This window comes from Procambarus clarkii, chromosome 61, assembly GCF_040958095.1.
Source record: "Procambarus clarkii isolate CNS0578487 chromosome 61, FALCON_Pclarkii_2.0, whole genome shotgun sequence".
In the NCBI taxonomy this organism is placed as follows: Eukaryota; Metazoa; Arthropoda; class Malacostraca; order Decapoda; family Cambaridae; genus Procambarus; species Procambarus clarkii.
Window position 1 is genome coordinate 12,220,829 of NC_091210.1, and position 20,803 is coordinate 12,241,631.

Below are 20,803 nucleotides of genomic sequence, written 5' to 3' on the forward strand. Positions count from 1 at the left end.
ACACTAGGGGGCTGATGGTTGAGTGGACAGCACTCGCGATTTGTAATCCTAGGGTCTGGGGATCTATCTCCGGCGTTGGCAGAAACAAATGGGCAGAATTTCGTTCACCCTGATGCTCCTATTCATCTAATAGTAAATAGGTATCTGGAAGTTAGACAACTGCTACGGGCTGCTTCCTGGAGGGTGGGAGAGTGTTAATTGACAGTTGAGAGGCAGGCCAAAAGAGCCAGAGCTCAACCCCCACAAGCACAACTAAGTGAATACATCCATAGGATGCTGTCCGTGGCAGCTGTTTAATTCCCAGGTACCTATTTATTACTAGGCATTAGATGAAAAATGAGACGAGATGAAAAACTCGGCCCAATTATTTCTGCCTCAACTGGAAATTGAGGCTAGGCCCATTGTACTATGAACCTAAGGTCCTGTCCAATCAAGTTGCATGTGTGTGTGTGTAATTACCAAAGTGTAGTTACAGGATGAGAGCTACGCTTGTGGTGTCTCATCACCCCAGCACTGTCATATATGCTTTGAAACTACTGACGGTTTTGGCCTCCACCACCTTCTCACCTAACTTGTTCCAACCATCTACTACTCTGTTTACAACAGTGAATTTTCTTATATTTCTCCGGCAGCTTTGTTTCGTTAGTTTAAATCTATGAACTCTTGTTCTTGAAGTTCCGGGTCTCGGGAATTCTTCCCTATCAATTTTATTGAGTCCTGTTACTATTTTGTATGTAGTGATCATATCACATCTTTTTCTTCTACCTTCTAGTTTTTGTATGTTTAATGCCTCTAACCTCTCCTTGTAGCTCTTGTCCTTCAGTTCTGGGAGCCACTTAGTGGCATGTCTTTGCACCTTTTCCAGCTTGTTGATGTGCTCCTTAAGATATGGACACCATACAACCGCTGCATATTCCAGCTTTGGTCTCATGAAAGTCGTGAACAATTTCTTTAGTATTTCTCCATCCATGTATTTCAAAGTAATTCTGAAGTTAGGAAGTGTAGCATAGGCTCCTCGTGCAATGTTCTTAATGTGGTTCTCAGGTGGTAGTTTTCTATCTAGAACCACCCTTAGATCCCTTTCTTTGTCAGAATTCTTTAAAGATTTCTCACATAATTTATAGGTTGTGTGGGTCTATGTTCTCCAATTCCACATTCCATAACATGGCATTTATTCACATTAAATTCCATTTGCCAAGTGGTGCTCCATATACTTATTTTGTCCAGGTCTTCTTGAAGGGCATGACAATCATCTAGGTTTCTTATCTTCCCTATTATCTTAGCATCATCAGCAAACATGTTAATATTATAATTCTGTATTCAATCTGGTAGATCGTTTACGTAGACAATGAACATTACCGGTGCAAGAATTGAACCCTGTGGTCCTCCACTTGTGACATTCCTCCAATCCGACACATTGCCTCTGATTACGGCCCTCATTTTTCTATCGGGAAATTTTTCATCCATGTTAGAAGTTTACCTGTCACCCATCCAGTATGTTCCAGTTTCCAGAACAACCTCTTATGTGGAACTCTGTCAAAAGCCTTTTTTTTAGGTCCAGATAGATGCAGTCACCCCAACCATCTCTTTCCTGTAAAATCTCTGTGGCTCGATCATAGAAACTGAGTAAATTCGTTACACAGGATCTTCCAGATCGAAAACCATACTGTCTGTCTGATATTATATCGTTTTTCTCCAGGTGTTCTACCCATTTAGTTTTAATTATTTTTTCCAATATTTTGACTATTACACTTGTCAATGATACAGGTCTATAATTGAGGGGGGTCTTCCTTGCTGCCACTTTTGTAGATTGGAACTATGTTAGCCTTTTTCCACACATCAGCTACAACTCCTGTACACAGGAATGCCTGAAAAATCAGTTTAAGTGGAATGCTGAGCTCAGGTGCACATTCTCTCAGAACCCATGGTGAAACTCCATCTGGGCCTACTGCTTTGTTCTATCTTAGCTCCTTGAGCATTTTTTCCACTTCATCTCTAGACACCTAGTAGGGGCCTCGTAGCCTGGGTAGGGGCCTCGTAGCCTGGGTAGGGGCCTCGTAGCCTGGGTAGGGGCCTCGTAGCCTGGTGGATAGCGCGCAGGACTCGTAATTCTGTGGCGCGGGTTCGATTCCCGCACGAGGCAGAAACAAATGGGCAAAGTTTCTTTCACCCTGAATGCCCCTGTTACCTAGCAGTAAATAGGTACCTGGGAGTTAGTCAGCTGTCACGGGCTGCTTCCTGGGGGTGGAGGCCTGGTCGAGGACCGGGCAACGGGGACACTAAAGCCCCGAAATCATCTCAAGATAACCTCAAGATAACCTCTATGTGCTCTGAGTTGTTCTCTGGAATTCTTATTATGTCTGGTTCCCTGAAGTTTCATTTTGTACAAGCACACTTTGGAACTTTTCGTTTAATGTTTTACACATTTCCTTTTCACTTTCCGTGAATCCATTTCCCATTTTCAACCTCTGAATATTATCCTTTACCTGCAATTTGCTGTTTATGAATTTATAGAATAGACCTGGTTCTGTTTTACCTTTGTCTGCAATCCCTTTTTCAAAAATTTTCAAATTCTGCCTCTCTCCTCACTGCTGTGTAGTTTCTCGCATCTTTGTATCGCTGGTATGTTTTGGGGTTTGGCCTCTTCCTATATTGATCCCATTTGTGTGTCTTTTGGTATCTGGCCCTCTCGCAATTTCTGTCGAATCAATCCTGTTTCCTAGGTCTGCATCTCTGCTTTGGTATAAATTGTTTGTGCCTATATCATATTTCACAAAACTTGACATATATCTCATTTACTTCATGCCCTAACAGCAAGTCTTTCCAGTCAAATTCCTTAAAGAAATGTCTGAGTTCCCCATAATGACCTCTCCTGAAATCAGGCTTTTCAACTGCTTCAACCTCATTTTCTTCCAGATTATGACGCATTGCATACTTTATTCCCAAAAAGACATGGTCACTTTTACTCAAGGAAGGGAGGTACTGAATGTCAAATATTTCTTCCTCTTTCCTGGTAAATATCAAATCTAGCATGGAATGAACATCTCCTTCCCTCATCCTCGTAGCTTGTTTAACATGTTGAAACATGAATGTTTCCAGGATGAGGTTTACGAATCTACAAGTCTAAAAATCCTCTGTTCTAGCTTCATATGCCTCCCAGTCTATTGATTTCAAGTTTAAGTCGCCGACTACCAACAGTCGTGATCTATTTTTATAACCTCTCACTGATAAGTCTCTCATTATTGTTATAAGACCCTCTCGTTTATTATCCAGCTCCTCCTCTGACCATGTGTTGCATGGTGGTGGACTATATGCATTTATGATCATTAGTTTATCATCCTGATTGCAGATCTCCAGTGCTATTATGTCAACTTCTCGTGGATTGGCAATCATTATTTCATTTACCTTTCGGTGTTCTTTCACCAGCACAGCAATGCCACCACCTTTCCTAATTTTTCTGTCCCGTCTGCAGACAGAGTAGCCCTTGGGAATATGACCTCATTTAAAATATCTTCAAGTTTTGTGTCCGTGAGTGCAACAATGTCTGGCGTCTGCAGCTGTATTACATCACTTAACTCCAGTATCTTTGATCTCACTCCATCTATGTTGGTGTATGCAATTTTCAGGAACATGTTCCCCCCTCTCCTTATTCTTTACTACCCCTCTTTTTCTAGTGATTTTGTTGGTTTGCCTTTTTGTACCATTTTACTGGTCTGCCTACCCCCTATCACTTTGTAGAAAAAATAATTGATTTCTTCATTCCTGCTGTCATTTAGACATTTTGCCTCGACAAGGTTAAGTGTGTGTGTGTGTGTGTGTGTGTAGCTGCCTGTGTTTGTCTCTTCCAATCGAGAATTCCGGGTTCGTATCTCAGGCGGGACAGAAATGGTTGGGCACATTTCCTTTTACTTAATGCCTCTGTTCACCAGCAGTGAGTAGGTATTCAGGAGTTAGTTAGCTTGTTGTGGGGTTGCATCCTGGGCAGGGTCAGTAATTCGAACTTGGGGGTGGGGTGGGGGCAGGGGAGGACATACTCTAATGTACACATTCCAGGCATCTGAGGGCACCACTCAGCGACGCATAAGAATTTTATAATCTTTTTACATTTTCTTAGTTCTGAGCTATGACTATAAATTTGGAGTCAAAATGTTCACAAATGAATTAGTTATGGTCCAGAAAAAAACAAAATGTATTTTGATAATAGATTATGTATGACTACTGAATGTTCTAATGTTTATGAACAGTTTAACATTCCCCATTTAACAAATAAAAAATATTTGGAAATGTGTATATGAGATTGCTTTCTTTTTACAGCGATATAGACCAAACAACTTTCATACTTTTCCAGCGGCTAATTTGCAAAGTATTGTGAAAATACAGTATCCACATGCAGAGCAATTATCGTCTTGAGTGAAAGGACACAGGCCGAGGTGATCTCTGTAGCATATGAAAAGAGCAAATATACACAACGTAAAAGCGAGTGGCGAGGCTGTTAGTGCTGATGAGAAAGGAGTAGCGGAACTTGCTCCAAAATTGGCCAAAATTATTGAAGATGTACAGTGTTCAAGTGTTTTATGTTGATGAAAGTGGCCTGTTTTTGAGAAACAAAAAAATTGACCAAGAAAACACACATTTTCAAGGTAGCAAAACAATGCCTGTTTCCTCCCCTTCTCACCATCTTCCATATGCCAACAAGTCCTCAATAAGGGTAAGGTACATTAAAAAATATGAGTAGTATTCTGTACAAAATGTATTTTTTAATTAATATTGTCGAGTGTGTTGAATGGATTAATTCAGTTTACATTATTTTTTAAGGGAAATTTGTTTGGGTGTATGAATATTCAGTTTACGATCCATCTCTTGGTACAGATTAAATTCGTAGACCAAGGTTCCACTGTACTTAAATTACTGTAATGCCGTAGTTCAGGGGTTAATGCTCATAGTGAAACTTGAATTACAGTACTATCGCATACGAATTTCCACCAGTTCACGTTTTTTCACTAATATCATTGGGCTTTTTGTAGGAATTATTATTCTGTCTAGTTTTTTAATGTGGTACTATACCGAAGGTGTTCACATACATTGCTTCACTTACCTGGTTCTTATAAATTAATAATTTTAAGTTTAATATAAAATAAAAATAATATGAAACCTATTCTCCCTCAGACAATTAAAAAGTCCTAACTGAGGAGAACAGATGCAAGTAAATATGTAGAGTTCAGGGGTGACACTTGAGACAAGACACACATAAAACTAATTATTTGGAATGAATGCAGAACACGTTTAATGAAGATTGGGCAACCTTAAACACAAAATGGAGAGCGCTTTGAATATTACATAAACTTGATGATTTACACGGATTAGAAACAAGTCTGAGTACGGGTTCCATCCACCCCCCCTACCCCCCCGCACCTTCCATGGTACCGTAAATATCAGTATGATAATTGACCACAATTTGTAATGCTAAATTTTTTTTATTTAGGCCTGTATCTGTCACATACATAAACTCACCTCACAGAAGAAGCCAATATTTGTCCTAACTGTTCATCTACATCTTGAAAACCATAGATTAATAAAGGCTTCATAACATAGTTTTATTAAGGACTGCTCATGTATAACAAATTTACACAAAAATTGTTCCCAGTACTGTATATTTCAAGCAGTTAACAGTGAGAAGGATCACAACATTCTATATCTTGACATTAGCAAAGCTATCTCATAAGACACACATTAAAACTTTGGAGGCAATGGTATTTAGGCAGTTTTCTTAAGTAGGATTAGGGCTTGATTATTATAAAAAACAGAGCTGGCATCAATGAAGATACACAGAAATCACACTGATGTGAAATATCAATGCACAAAGCCACAGGAGCCTTCTTGAGATTATCTCGAGATGATTTCGGGGCTTATCATCCCCACGACTTGGTCCTTGACCAGGCTTCCTTTTTTGTTACAAATCCCCAGGAAGCAGCCCGTGGCAGCTATCTTACTTCCAGTTACCTATTTACTGCTAGGTGAACAGGGGCATAAGGGTGAAAGAATCTCTGCCCATTTGTTTCGGCCTCCACCGGGGATCGAACCCGGAACATTAGGACTACGAATCCCGAGCGCCGTTCACTCAGCTCTCGAGCACCCCTTGATGAGGGTTCGAAGCTGTGCGCTGGGTGTTCCCAGATGCACTCTAGTCGACAGCATCACAACATAGTAAAAGAATTGCAGCCTGGGGTACTACTGCACTCATATAGGTAGAACTACTGTTTGACAACTTATCAGTCAGTTGAATGACTGTGTGAGGACAAGCAGGTATGCGAGTACACCAGTGTGTGAGAGGCCAGAGTCCGGGTTGAGAGTGACGGGGCCGAGGCCAGAGTCCGGGTTGAGAGTGACGGGGACGAGGCCAGAGTCCAGGTTGAGAGTGACGGGGACGAGGCCAGAGTCCAGGTTGAGAGTGACGGGGACGAGGCCAGAGTCCGGGTTGAGAGTGACGGGGACGAGGCCAGAGTCCGGGTCGAGAGTGACGGGGACGAGGCCAGAGTCCGGGTCGAGAGTGAAGGGGGCGAGGCCAGAGTCTGGGTTGAGTGTGATGGGGCCGAGGCCAGAATCCAGGTTGAGAGTGACGGGGCCGAGGCCAGAGCCCGGGCTGAGAGTGACGGGGACGAGGCCAGAGTCCGGGCTGAGAGTGACGGGGACGAGGCCAGAGTCCGGGCTGAGAGTGACGGGGACGAGGCCAGAGTCCGGGCTGAGAGTGACGGGGACGAGGCCAGAGTCCGGGCTGAGAGTGACGGGGACGAGGCCAGAGTCCGGGCTGAGAGTGACGGGGACGAGGCCAGAGTCCGGGCTGAGAGTGACGGGGACGAGGCCAGAGTCCGGGCTGAGAGTGACGGGGACGTGGCCAGAGTCCGGGCTGAGAGTGACGGGGACGAGGCCAGAGTCCGGGCTGAGAGTGACGGGGACGAGGCCAGAGTCCGGGCTGAGAGTGACGGGGACGAGGCCAGAGTCCGGGCTGAGAGTGACGGGGACGAGGCCAGAGTCCGGGCTGAGAGTGACGGGGACGAGGCCAGAGTCCGGGCTGAGAGTGACGGGGACGAGGCCAGAGTCCGGGCTGAGAGTGACGGGGACGAGGCCAGAGTCCAGGCTGAGAGTGACGGGGACGAGGCCAGAGTCCAGGCTGAGAGTGACGGGGACGAGGCCAGAGTTCAGGTTGAGAGTGACGGGGACGAGGCCAGACTCCGGGTTGAGAGTGGAGGTTAAGGTGACAGTCAGGTTGAGTGAGAGGAAGGGGGGGGGGGAATGTTTGGAGTGAGAGTATGGGTTAAGACTGGTACGGATTAAGAGAGGGGTCGAGACAAAAGAGGGGTGTTGAGAAAATTTGGCAATTTTCTTTGTAAGTGCAGAACTACCGAGACTACATCTCCTGAGACTTCATCCATTGGAACAGTTTCGTCTCCCCATTCCAGTGGATGGTGAGATAACACCAAAAATAAGACAAATAATTTTGCTATATTACTTTAAGAGACCAGCACCACTATATAACAACAAACTTAGTGTGTCACAATCACTTTATACAAATTCATCATCAAGCATTACAGTTCAGATACATGTATTTTATATAAAAAATCAAACTACCTCAAACTAAGAGGACAGAACTTTGACGATATACACATGACAATTTGAATATACTGTACCTGGCATGTAGTAATATCCATTGCCAGCTTGAAACAAGAGAGGAACGGTATAAGATCCACGTTCCTCCATCAAGAGTTCTTCAGCTTGAGTGGTATTTCCCACGAGTGCATATATCAGTGCAACAATATATATGACAATATAATCCAGTGAAGCAACTACTGTATGTTACATTTGTTTCTTGTTTAGATGCTTCATCACAGTTCTCATAAGAGTTATCCAAGAAGACAGCCTCTCGAATGTTTATGGCCATCAGGTCGAGTCTTTGCGTAATTACCCCTCCTAAACTTACCAATCTCTGGACCATAAGCAGTAATCTGGTTGAGCCCAGTCATAGTGGCAGTATATGGAAGGGGCCGAAGGGTTTTCTCAAGATTGGGCGCAGACTTACTCCATCGTTTTTGGTTGTCGGTATGTTGAGGAATGATCTGGCCCCGCTCCTTCTGGTGTGCTGTGCTGGGTCCCCACGTCTTGCCCTTCACACCATCGGCTGGTACTGTAAGTCCAATGTTTCCTACTTTAGTCATACTCAAACTAAAATATAAAATTACCAGCTAAATACAGAAACCATCCAATAATAAGCCTTAGTACTCCCTCAAAATACTAAACTTAGAATGATCACAAACAATATATTTCCACTGATGTAATTAAATGTTTATTTTAAATGTAAATATACTATATATCAGAACTTTACTAGACCAAATGAAAGAATTTTATTGGAACATCATAAAAACATACTTAAATAAATAAGATTTTCAATTTAAATTTAGTGTCCACTGTATTACTCACATTACTCACTATACCAAGGCAAGCAACACCCTTTTAAAATATATTTCTCGCCTATTGTACAAAGATCTGAAAGAACTCTAGAAAAAAACTGACAAACAACAAAGACGACTATCAATATATATATATATGGCAATATATAGATATACAGTAATAGAAAAAATCATGAACTGTACAGTATTTGCTACACTAACAAAACCTTGTGTGTATTATTGATACAACACTTAAGTCCAAATTCCACAACAATGAGCATTCACCACATGCAGTGCATCTAGGGCATACACATCAATAACAAATTTCTACAAAATTACACTCATAAAAATACAGTACAACATATACATAATAGGGTCACATTCCTAAAAATAAACCAATAAACAATTATTTAGAAAAAATAATATATTAAAAGAACCAAAACTAGGCAATTTGGGCCTAAGCCTTGACTAAGATGAGTCATTAACCATTTCTGAACTCATCGTCAGTGAGCACTGTGCAACGTAGCTCAAGACAAAACATTGTCCTGAAGCATTTATGTCTTTACGAATGCATCATTACAAAATCAAATACTTCAAAGCAGCAAAGCGTAATAGCTTGCAGAACCAAAGGTCTGTGTTTCAACTGAGAAGCTTGTAAATGTGAACCCATTGGCAGTGAAAGCAAACTGATAGCAACATCATTCCTCGCTACTGCACACACACACACAGCAAGACTGTGCTGTAGCTTGAGGTTGAGGTGTATACTAGCTGTTGCATAGCCATCTCGGTCTTACAAAGTCAACAAACCTTTAGTAGCTCCCAGGACTTTGATGTAAAATGCTCTATCTGTATGAACAGGTTGCATCATTTCTAGAGTTTGTCATGCATAGTCATACCATTTCTCAGTAAAATTTCATATATTGTATTCAACTCATTCAAGAGCAATTCATGTACTAGACTATAAAAGGCATAATGTGCTCCTTTGAGAGCAACTGCTCGTATCTCTCCTAAACCGAGCAAATTTCCGAGGTAATTATACTGTAAAAAAAATATAAAAAAAATATCCTGGATAACGTTATTTTCCAAGTGCTTATGCCTCCAAAGTACAGTATAGAAAATTGTATCACTTCCCCAAATTTTACTGTGATCTTCGCCTACGACAGCTTAGGGAAGATGTCCTAAAGGTACCTGAAGGCTGCAGACTTGAGAAACGAAGCGTTATAGCTCTAAGATAATGTTTCGGAAGTCATCAGCTATCTTCAAGCTGTTTTCACTAAACTCTCTTAGGCAAAAATCACAGCAAAGTTTAAGGGAAAATAATCGTCTATTTTAGAGGCATAAGCAATCAGAAAATAATACTTACTACCTAAGAACAAAATCTGTGTTATATTGTGTTCTCAAAAGGTCCCTGGCCTGGAAAGCTATTTAGCACCCCTCAGTGGCACAAAACAGTCAACACGTCCTAGATATCAAGATATACCCATTAATGTGAGCAGGCCTTTATGAGAGTAGTTTGTAAGAAATGTCACTATTCCCACATGTGCATTAAACCCGAAACTCTTAACCCCCCTCACTCTCTTTCTGTTTTTAGTTACTCTGGGCCATAGAGGAGTGTCATGCCTCACTCTCTTATCAATTAAATATTATTATCAAGTCATCTTTTATGAAAAAGAAGTGAATCATATGAAAAGAGTTGACTATGCTGTGCCAACACGTCATTAAGAACTCTTTCTATTTGGCAAACTACGTCTCATAACCCAACTACTGAACTTGTATGTAAACAAACAAATCCACAAGGGCCATGATGAGGGTTCGAACCTACGCACAGGATGTTCCCAGATGCGCTTTATATATCCTTATATATGCGCTTTGATGACACTAAAATGCACCATCTGTACTTCAACAGTAAATGTACCAATGACTAAATCTCATTCTCTGTCTCCAGACTCCTGAAAATTCCTGATAATTCCTTTTTTTTTTTTTTTGAGGGGGAGGAGCACAGTGTGGGCATAGCTTATCAGAGGATCCCACTAGAGTACCAGAGGGATCCAACTAGAGTACCAGGGGGGATCCAACTAGAGTACCAGAGGACTATCCAGAGATCATCTGAGCCAATCACTTATCACCCAATATGATATTCCTCTGCCTGTGAATATTTTCACTTATTTTTACTTATGTTAAAAATAAATGATCAATATTTAAAAATATTTGAGGAATGTTGAAATGTTCATAAACATTTGTATAACCAGCACGGTCATGCATAAACTATTATGCATCCATACTCTAGCAAATTCATTAGTGAACATCTTGACACCAAATTTATAATAGTTACAGGTATAACCCAAAAACTAACTGAGCAAACGTAGAAAAAGAAAAAAAAAAAGTATAAACATTTTAGGCGTCGCTATGTGTGACCTTGAGATGCCCGGAATATTTGAGGTCGGGTATGCGCAAATGGGTCGGACCGTTAAAGTGTTAAGTGTTTACATTCACCAATAAAGCTGTGAACTTAACATGCTGTCAGAAGAGCTGCTGCAAGTACACATGTAGGCTGATGTATATATTACAGTTTAAATCATCACCAACATTTGTGGTATCAAATCAATGTATACCAATCATCAAGGCACTCATGCATGACTATTATTCATAGTTTATAGCTTCAATACCTCATGAATTTGGATGATAATGAAGTACAGTGCTAGCTATCTAGTTCCCATATTTAATAGATAAAACATGTCCTGTTGCCTAACACTAACTTTCAAGTCTCTTATATAGGGACAAAAACTATAGCACACAAAATATTCCGAGACAAGACGAGATTTATCCGAGGATTTATCCACGAGATTTATCCGAGGTGGATAAATAATAATCTGACAAATCATTAATCTCATAATTAATCTCATAAGAAATTCGTTTGGCCTTGATTTAATCACGCATAAATGTAGCGAGCGAGATGCACCCCAGTCCGCACTACACTGCTGTTCTGTAATACCTCAGTACGTTGTCCCAACAAATATTTTTCTTGTCTTTTCTTATTTTTCCAACATGCAACTTATGATTTTTTTATGGCTTTGATTAAAGTTATATCTTGTGCATTTTCTAAATATAAACAGATTATGTTCTTGACATTTTATGTCTAATACAAACTCAAGCACTGCTCTATAAAACAGTCCAAAATATTTTATCATTACTCTTATGGGATATGCCAACAACAAAATGCAAATAGAAATGATTAATGCTTGTAGAAATATTATAAGACCAGTGTTCCATAGGCTGTAACATAGTCATACAAGAAAATGAAATAAGCTAAGAGGTAGCATGCAGACATGAGTAACCAAGTAACTATGGAACAACTGGGCCTACACTTACTTTGATATTCTAAAATATTACAAAGTATGCTAGGAGGGCATGGCAGGCTTTCTAGTGAGCATACTAAAAGGGAAAAGAAAACGAGCATTAGAGTTCGTGCAGACATAAACTCTCGTAAAGGGGGGCAATGCAGTAACTTCTCCGTGACCACTAAGCTGGTAGGGAGGGAGGGCACTATACACTCCGGTAATTAACCTCTCATCTTTACATTGCTCATATTGCTAACTCTCATTCAACAGCAATCTTTCCACCCTAGAATAATAAACATTTGTTTATGATGAATGTACATATCAATAAGGGCAGTGAAAATGAACAAAACAAGGTATGGATATAAAACTTAAAATGCACACTAACTATTATTTACACACCAAAGCATTTATCAAACAACTTCTTTACATTCAATTTTCACTTCTCTACCTTCGTTAAAAAAAATTAAATGTTGAATATCGTGGAATTAGCTACTTGTAAGTAATTATCAAAAGAAGTCACCAAGCCTGGGAGATCATTGTAAGCAAGTGTAGTTAGAGGACAAGAGCTATGCTTATGGTGTCCCCTCTTCCCTATACGGTAATTATTGTCATGAAGTTTTGAAGCATCTAATGTGGTGTCATGCACTATTCTTAATTTATTCCGTCCGTCTGCCACTGTTGGCAAGAGAAATTTCATGCATTTTTTGGCACCCATTTTGTATTTTTAATCAATTATCTCTTTCTTGATGTGGCAGACTACAAAATTCTTCCTGATAAATGTCAATTTCAGCCATGATTTTGTATGTGGTAATCATATTACCCCTTTACCAAGCCAAAATCCCACTACTGCTTCATTGAGCCAGGAGCTATTGGGACCATTTGTAACAATATACAGTACTTGTACTACACCGTGACCTCCCTCCCAAGCGTGATGAGGAGCTGACGTTGTTGTCTTAATCAGGAATCAAGGTTGAATAAGGTTAACAATGGCAAGTTAAGCTCCAGCCATCACCAGGGGACCAGTCCACTATAAGATAGCAAGTAGCAATACCTATAATAGTTCTTGTAAAAACAAGTTAGCATCAAAGGAACCCTAATTAGGATTCTGGAATGGTCATAACCGAATGAGCTACTTGCAACTATCACTTAACACCCAATATGTTATGGAGGCAGCGAGGAACTGGCCCCCCCTCCTCACTTTCTGACTTACAAAACCACCGACACTACCTGCTCTGCCAGAAAAGATTTTTTACTAGTTTATCCGTCGAGGCAGTTGCAACGCAATTGATTACTAAAGTGCTAAAATGAGAGTTCATTTCATGGCATGTACAACCACTTTTTTTGTACCATTGATAATAGTTTGCCACTACAACTGTGTATCAGGGTTGCCTTTCTTCACTGCCAGTTTGTCAAAAACCAAGAGTCCCAGGGATATCTTTTTCTGAAGTTGTTGGTGTAGTTTCATTGTGGACCAACTCCTCCTCAAGTTGTTCCGTAACTTTGTTTATGCCTAGGAACTTTGTTCTAGGTTTACATCTCAGCACTGTGCTTAGTACTTTAACACACTTTCAAGGGATTGTGCTGCTCCTCTCCTTTGTATGTACAGTGACAACACTTCTGTTGGGTTTTCACTTGAGTGAAGTGGGACTTCATTTTTGTGTAATTGCCCAAGTGTAGTTACAGGATGAGAGCTACGCTCGTTGTGTCCCGTCATCCTAGCACTCCTTGTCATATAACGCTGTGAAACTACTGACAGTTTTGGCTTCCCCCATCTTCTCACCTAACTTGCTCCAACCCTCTACCACTCTGTGAAAGAGAATTTCCTTTTATTTCTTCGGCATCTTTGTTAAGCATATGTATTTTTCTCAGCCTCTGGCTGTATTTCCCCATATACTTCTGTTAATAGACTAAGGTTAATTTGTGATGCTTATGCCTCTGTTGCTGAACAACAACTCCCTTTCTGAGTTTACCTGATTTGTGTGTTGTGTTTCTGGGTGGGTGTTTACCGTGGGACTACCAGCAGGTGCATTGTGATATTCCATTCTGATTAGTTGAATTCTGCTGCAAGTAGTTTCCAAGATTGTGGCACTGTATTTAACAATCCAGATGCTCATACCTTTTGTTTCTGCATTCCTCAGTGTTGGGTTTGACCCTGGCCCTGTCAGGGGCCCCATCTCATGCTGCTATTTATCATGCAACTATTTGCTTATAGTCCCCAGCTGATCTGGTGAGGAGGGATGGGGAAGTGTTGCTTCCTCCCTAATTGAAGATGGAATAAATATTTTTTTTCTTTCGTGTTATGTGTGTACCTTTTGTGTGGCCCCTAAATCCCCATTGCATCGGACTGTGCAGGTAGCGGCAGAATCGGGTTTGGCTGCAGGTTATCTTGAGGTTATCTTGAGATGATTTCGGGGCTTTAGTGTCCCCGCGGTCCAGTCCTCGACCAGGCCTCCACCCCCAGGAAGCAGCCCATGATAGCTGACTAACACCCAGGTACCTATTTTACTGCTAGGTAACAGGGGCATAGGGTGAAAGAAACTCTGCCCATTGTTTCTCGCCGGCACCCGGGACCACAGAATCACAAGTCCAGCGTGCTGTCCGCTCGGCCGACCGGCTCCCAGGTACTGGGACTGTTCCCTCGAAGGCTGTGTCTGGAAGGATTTGCTCCAACTGGACCAAACTCGTATATACTGTACACAATTAGTGCTGGTCAAGAGTTAAGGTATCCTGTTTTTATCCATTCCCATGCAAGATACTATGGGTCCTCACTTCATTCTGGACGTTTCTGCTCTCAACTGGGACATTCCTTGCCCAATATTCTGGATAACCACTGTATACCAGGTTAACAGATGCTTTCGAGCAGATTTTGGTCTGGATCTTCAGGATACCCATTGGCATGTTCCCTTCCATCCATTAGGGATTTAGGGTGGGGCAGCTTTTGTACAACTTATGAGCTCTGACATTTATTCTGTACCTAGCATTTAACTTGCCTTATTAATCAGTTTTACAATGACTGCAAACAGTATCATGTACAATCATACTTTCTCCAGGACATTTATATCAATCTAGAATATTGGTGAACCAAGTACTAAGCCCCAAGGGACCCTACTTACCACTTCCTTTCACCCACACGCACATTACAACCCTATGTTTCCTATTTGTCAAACACCCGCTATCCCGGTTCAGAATCTTGCCAGTTAGTCCATTATGAATAATATGATAAATGCAGAAGTGAAAAATATGGAATAACCTATTTATAAGTCAACAGAAGAGTAGGTAGCACCAGAGAAGGGGAAAACATCAATGGGAAGGAGAGAGAGGAGGTCAATATCAACCATGCTAAGCGACCACACAGCAACACATAAGACAACCAGAGAAGCTCAGGGAATGTACAAAAGGCACGGTGTATGTGGTACACATTGGTGTTGATCACTGAAGAATGATGATCAAGCCATGCAGCATGGCCTGTGACTCATACGTCAGGCTGCGAGCAGCCGCGTCTAACAGCCTGGTTGATCAGTCCAGCAACCAGGAGGCCTGGTCGACGACCGGGCCGCGGGGACACTAAGCCCCGGAAGCACCTCAAGGTAACCTCAAGGTAGGTAGGTGGCCACCCAACTTTTGTATGGTTATTAATGTACCTCTTTCTGACTACATAACAATATTTCACTCTACTGTTTCTTTAATACTGGAAAGTACTAAACTTATGCATATATATTTTTTAATTCATAAATTGATACACATGCAAACATGTATTTTTTTTTTTTTTTAGTTTGTACATGTATTTCCATGGGTGAGAATAGGTTCAATAGATTCCTTACTTCCTACACTAGTGTCAGTCATTGTTGAGGTGGCTCTCTGTCCTTGGTCCTCAACATCCATGATAATATATACACCCGAGCGTATCATTTTTAGTACAAGTTTTATTAAGTTTCAATGGTTAACTTTTGCTATTGAAATGTACAATTGTAGTCTCTCCAGGCTGGACATAGCTTCTCAGCTAATATTTATGTGCAAAAAGAGTTTTATTCTTAATTGACTATCTTGTTATAATTGTTTAAGCATAAATAATTAATAATTTATTAATTATTTTATATTGCTGTACATCAATAGGAAGTAAAGAAAAGCGAGGTAAACTTACAACCCAAAATTCTTAAACTTCTTCAAAGAACAAAAACTGCTGTTGACATCAATTCTATCGTATCCTTCTCACAGAAACAAAAATTTGATGGTCTCAATACCACCATACTGTAAGTATAAGATACCCTACACTCTTGTAGTGGTTCTCATATATATTGAACAAAAACTCAATAGGCATTGTACAGCCTTAACACCTGAAGCTGACAACAGTATCAATGGCTGTAATGTTTGGGGAAAGTTGCCTCCAGCACCATCACAGAGATCCCTCGAGTAACAATGCAAGAAAGAAAGGAACATCTTCATGGGCCAAGTAATAGAAATGGTTTGATGTAAATTAAGTAATTATCAAAAGGCGGCACCAAGTCGGGAAGACTATTAAGCACCATCGGGGTCACAGGCTGTTCAAACGTTTCCAAGTTATCACTCAGGATGACAGTATATGGTCAAACACACACACACGAGGAGCAATCTTATTTATGTAAAAGCCATATTAACTTAGAGGCTTAATTAGCATGTATTTTTGTCATTTCTACTAGGTTTCCTAAAACTTATGTAGGCATGATTAGCAGACGTATTCAGATGAGACAACTTGGGGAAACCTTGCATATGCCTTCTTGATTAAAATGAAAATTAAGTTAATACATGTATACTATTTTACAATCAAACAAAAGATTTATTCATGTGGTTGTGCTTGCAGGTGCCTCAAAATATGTTATGTTAAGCAGAATAATGTTACCTAGATTACTGCAATACCTGTACCAGGATGGAAGGGAAGCAACAGAAGGAATGTCCTCAAGAGGGTACCAATATCACACAGTGGAGACTATATATATACTGTATATAAGCAGAGTACAGATAACAATTAAAGGCTGTCGGGTTTAATGCTGCACACATCAACAACGGCAAACAATGCACAAAATAACATTGTAATAAATAAATACTGTATATTTCAACTTGACTCAGAAAAAGTCGAGTTCAGTAGAGAATTTGAAAGAGAGACAAAAAGAGAAATAAAGTCCACAAAAAAGTAATTGCGTTTAACTAAGCATAAATATATTTGACGTAAACATGATTATAAATAAATGAATTACATTTCAATACAAAGAAATAAGACTACACTCACACACAAGGTATAGCTGAAGAAAATTTGAAGAAACAAATATAACTAAGGGTCAGTAAAATATGAGGCAAGCTATGAAAACTATCATGAACCTAATGATTACTGCTTAATAATTCCTAGGTAAGTGCATGAATGAGGGGTTAATATACCTTCAGCACCATCACCTGCCGACACACCAGTCCACTACCCGACGCTTGACACCCTCTACTTCTCTACCATATAACACACTTCATTATCCACATCCCTCTTACCTAAAGCTTGACACACCAACACTACATTTAAAAAGTTTAATGTATTCTATTTTCAAATATTTTCTGTAACGAAATCTCAATCAAATGTATGAAACTTTACAAATTTAAGATGATTTAGAAATAATGAACAAAATGCATGGGACAGTACTTGGAATATTAATATTGATATCAATAGTGAAACAAATATGCCACTCCCAATAGGTGACAAAATAAGGTTTGTTGTTTAGTTAAAACTACAAAGCAACGAAAGCATCACATTCTGAACTCAGTGGTTTAGGATCACATTTAAGCACAATTTAAGTGTCCAATTCTCCATGAATAGGGAATAAGGGAGGGACATTATGGATTTGACATACAATCCCCTCATGTCCTTTGATAAGATCATGCACATTTAGGCAGGATAACATATGAACATCAGTGCCACAGTGAATTTATAAATATTGCTGTAGAGTAATAGTGATGCCAGGGAGTCACTGGAGAATATTTTAGTCCAGAATACCCAGCTGCATTAAGTTAATTCATGAAAAATCAATTCCTTTCCTAACACTATTTTGGCATCACAACACCCACCAATGAGGAATCTTGCTAACTAATGGTTGCATTTCTTGGATATCTATACTGACCATTACCTGATCTGATCACTCACACATACTCCCTTACTTTCATTTCATATGCAGCCGACAGATTGGGACTGAATATCCAGCTGTTTGACTTTGTACAATGCATGCACAGCCAATGTGTATACACTCATTATACATATACTGTATAGTATTCCAAACATTCTAATAAGTGTATACTGTATATATAAATCTTTTCATTGGTATTTAAGTGTCTTTGTGAGTACTTGATTCTTTCTCAGCCTGTTGTATTAGGTCGGTGCTGCCATGCATAGCAGAGCTTAGTTCTTCAAGGCTGTACCACTTCATTTATGGTCCACTGGTACAGGGTCTTGCAAAGTAAATCTGTTCTTCTTGTGCACAGGATCCATTCGACTGTTACTTCACCTGTGTGAGTGGGTGTTGATTGTTCAGAGCACCCATCAGGTCGAGCCTGTGCACAGTAGTAGTGAGCATCTATTATGTAAATAGATATATTTAATATCTATAATATTTATATGTATAATATATATGAAGAATTATATCTCTTCTTTCTCTGCCTGATATTCTGATAAATTAGTGGTTGCCTAGCATTTATGCCTTGGCACCCAGGCTTCCTCCACCTCTACAGTGTGGATGAAAGATCTTGTGACCAGCCCTAGGTCACTTAAGCTGACCTTAAGTTTCTGCATTATAGCACATCCATTATAGTGAGGTATGGAGGGATACCAGAGTACTGCACATTATTATTACATTCAAGGTCACCCTTTCTGTCTCCTGCATTTTTCCTGCACTGGGTTGGTTTCACCCTTGAATTTGTGACTTGTTCTGGCCTTGGGTGATGACTGCTCAATCCTACACCTAAGTGGGATGGATGGGAAACCCAAAACAAATCTTTGGTCTCGTGCTCAAATATATCTATTCTAGCAGCCTCAGTTTCTAACTTTTACAGATTCCTGACATACTTCAATTTATTTTGAGGTGGGTTTGGATTTCCCTGCTGGTTAGACCTGAAAGCCTCGGTTGTAAGAAAAAGTACTCAAATAGGGTTTCCATCCCTGGCAACTTAGCAAATAGAGCTCCAGCGCCTGTATTGTCTGCTAAGCACTAAAGTTCTCATCCTCTCCCACTTGCTGGGGGGTTCTTTGACACTTTAAACCTCTTTTATACAGGTCCTGGCAAGTGTGGGGTTGGAGAAATTGGAAATTTTGTTCCTATTTTGTCCATTCAAAATTCACAGGAGATTTTTGTGTCTCCGAGGGAGTAGGTGATACCTCATTCTTACAGTTGGCTGGACTTTTTATTGCTTCTCAGGAGGTTACCTTGAGGTGATTCCTTGAGGTGATTACGGGGCTTAGTGACCGCGGCCTGGTCATTGACCAGGCCTCCTCGTTGCTGGACTGGTCAACCAGGCTGCTGGACGCGGGTACTCGCAGCCTGACGTATGAGTCACAGCCTGGTTGATCAGGTATCCTTTGGAAGTGTTTGTCAAGTTCTCTCAAACACTGTGAGGGGTCGGCCAGTTATGTCCCCTTATGTGTAGTGGAAGCGTGTTGAACAGCCTCGGTCCTCTGATGTTGATAGAGTGGCAGAGTGGAGAGGGGCAGCTCTTTCAGATCCAGACTTGCTCTATGAATGCTCTATGAACCCCTTGTTATCGCGTTTGAGGTAAGCTTTAGTTATGGGTCTCAAGAGGCATTCCCTTCCATTTCCTAAAGCAGAAATCGAGGTAAGTGAGGATGCAAGATCGAAAGGTGATATTTCACTTTACAGCTGTGCAACATGAAGCTCCAGAGCATACAAATACTGGGTGATATCTGCCATGCGAGACCAAACCTCAAAATCCAGAGAAACAACAGCTGGCAATAAAATGGAAACCTGAATATGGTGTTTCCAAGACCTCACATCCTGAGACATTGTAAGGGGAGGTGCACAACATATTCCTCTCAATATCTGACACACTCTTCACTTTCTATGTTTTAACACATACCTCTCAATACCTGACATTCTCTTCACCTACTATGTTGTAACATGTTCCACTCAATACCTGACATTTTCTACTCTTTTCCATGGTGTTTCAGTAACCATGTCATCCCAACCAGTTTCTTTATAGACTTTGCATCATCATTCACAAAATTTATTCTCACTAAAATCCCAATTTCATATTTTTGTAACCATATTTCCCTAGCAATAATATCTATCCTACACCCTCTTATCTGTGTCAATTAAACAGTAATCACTAATCAACTATCACACTCATTCAAACTTTAGCCATGTATTTAGAAATATCTTGAATTATTTTGTATCATGTCTAATGCCTTTCTATAATCATCTGTACCAAGTAATTAATGATCAAAAGAACACTAACCACTGTTGCAGAATGTCTTAAATATCAGAATACCAATACAAGTACTGTAAACAAAAAAAAAGACAAGATGGGCAACATCAGAGGAATCAGGTTCACCAATAATTTATTGAATGACAAGTGATCCTCTGCATTAATATCACACCTCATTTAAGTTTGGAGCAAAAATTCCCCATCTTAAAATCTCACGTCACTTGCACGTAAGGGTAAGTAAGTAAGTAATTATCAAAAGAAGGCACTAAACCGGGAAGGCTATGTAGCACCATCAAGCTGCACATAAGGGTTATCTTCTTCTTGAGGTTATCTTGAGATGAGGGTTCTTTCCCCAAAAAAATGTGAACCAAAACCACTGAGTAATCTCCTTCAGACTCTCTCACTCTCACTCAATTTAGTCATGTGCACACATAATATACCTGAAAATTTATATTGTGAGCAGGATTGGTTAATTATGGAGGTAGCGCCTCAACCTCCCAGCCCGACGTTCTAGTCACCTTTGATGATATTTAAAGGCATGGAGTTTGGGTCGTTATAAGCCAATAGTGAAAGCCTTCA

At 40.4% G+C, this 20,803-nt stretch overlaps 1 protein-coding gene across 8 annotated transcripts in view; it reads right to left on the reverse strand.

Annotated features, from left to right (window-relative positions):
- The window catches only part of LOC123774381 (mitogen-activated protein kinase kinase kinase 11), a 118,719-nt gene that overhangs the window by 8,535 nt on the left and 89,381 nt on the right, over positions 1-20,803 (reverse strand). For 4 of the 8 annotated variants that reach the window (XM_069307798.1, XM_045768600.2, XM_069307797.1 and 1 more), the window contains one exon: positions 8,075-8,179. In XM_069307798.1, the coding sequence (XP_069163899.1) occupies positions 8,075-8,179 (105 nt within the window). Of the gene's footprint in view, positions 1-7,685; positions 7,713-7,975; positions 8,180-20,803 lie in introns of all 8 variants that reach the window. The other 4 variants (XM_045768598.2, XM_045768595.2, XM_045768594.2 and 1 more) reach the window with 2 other exon arrangements.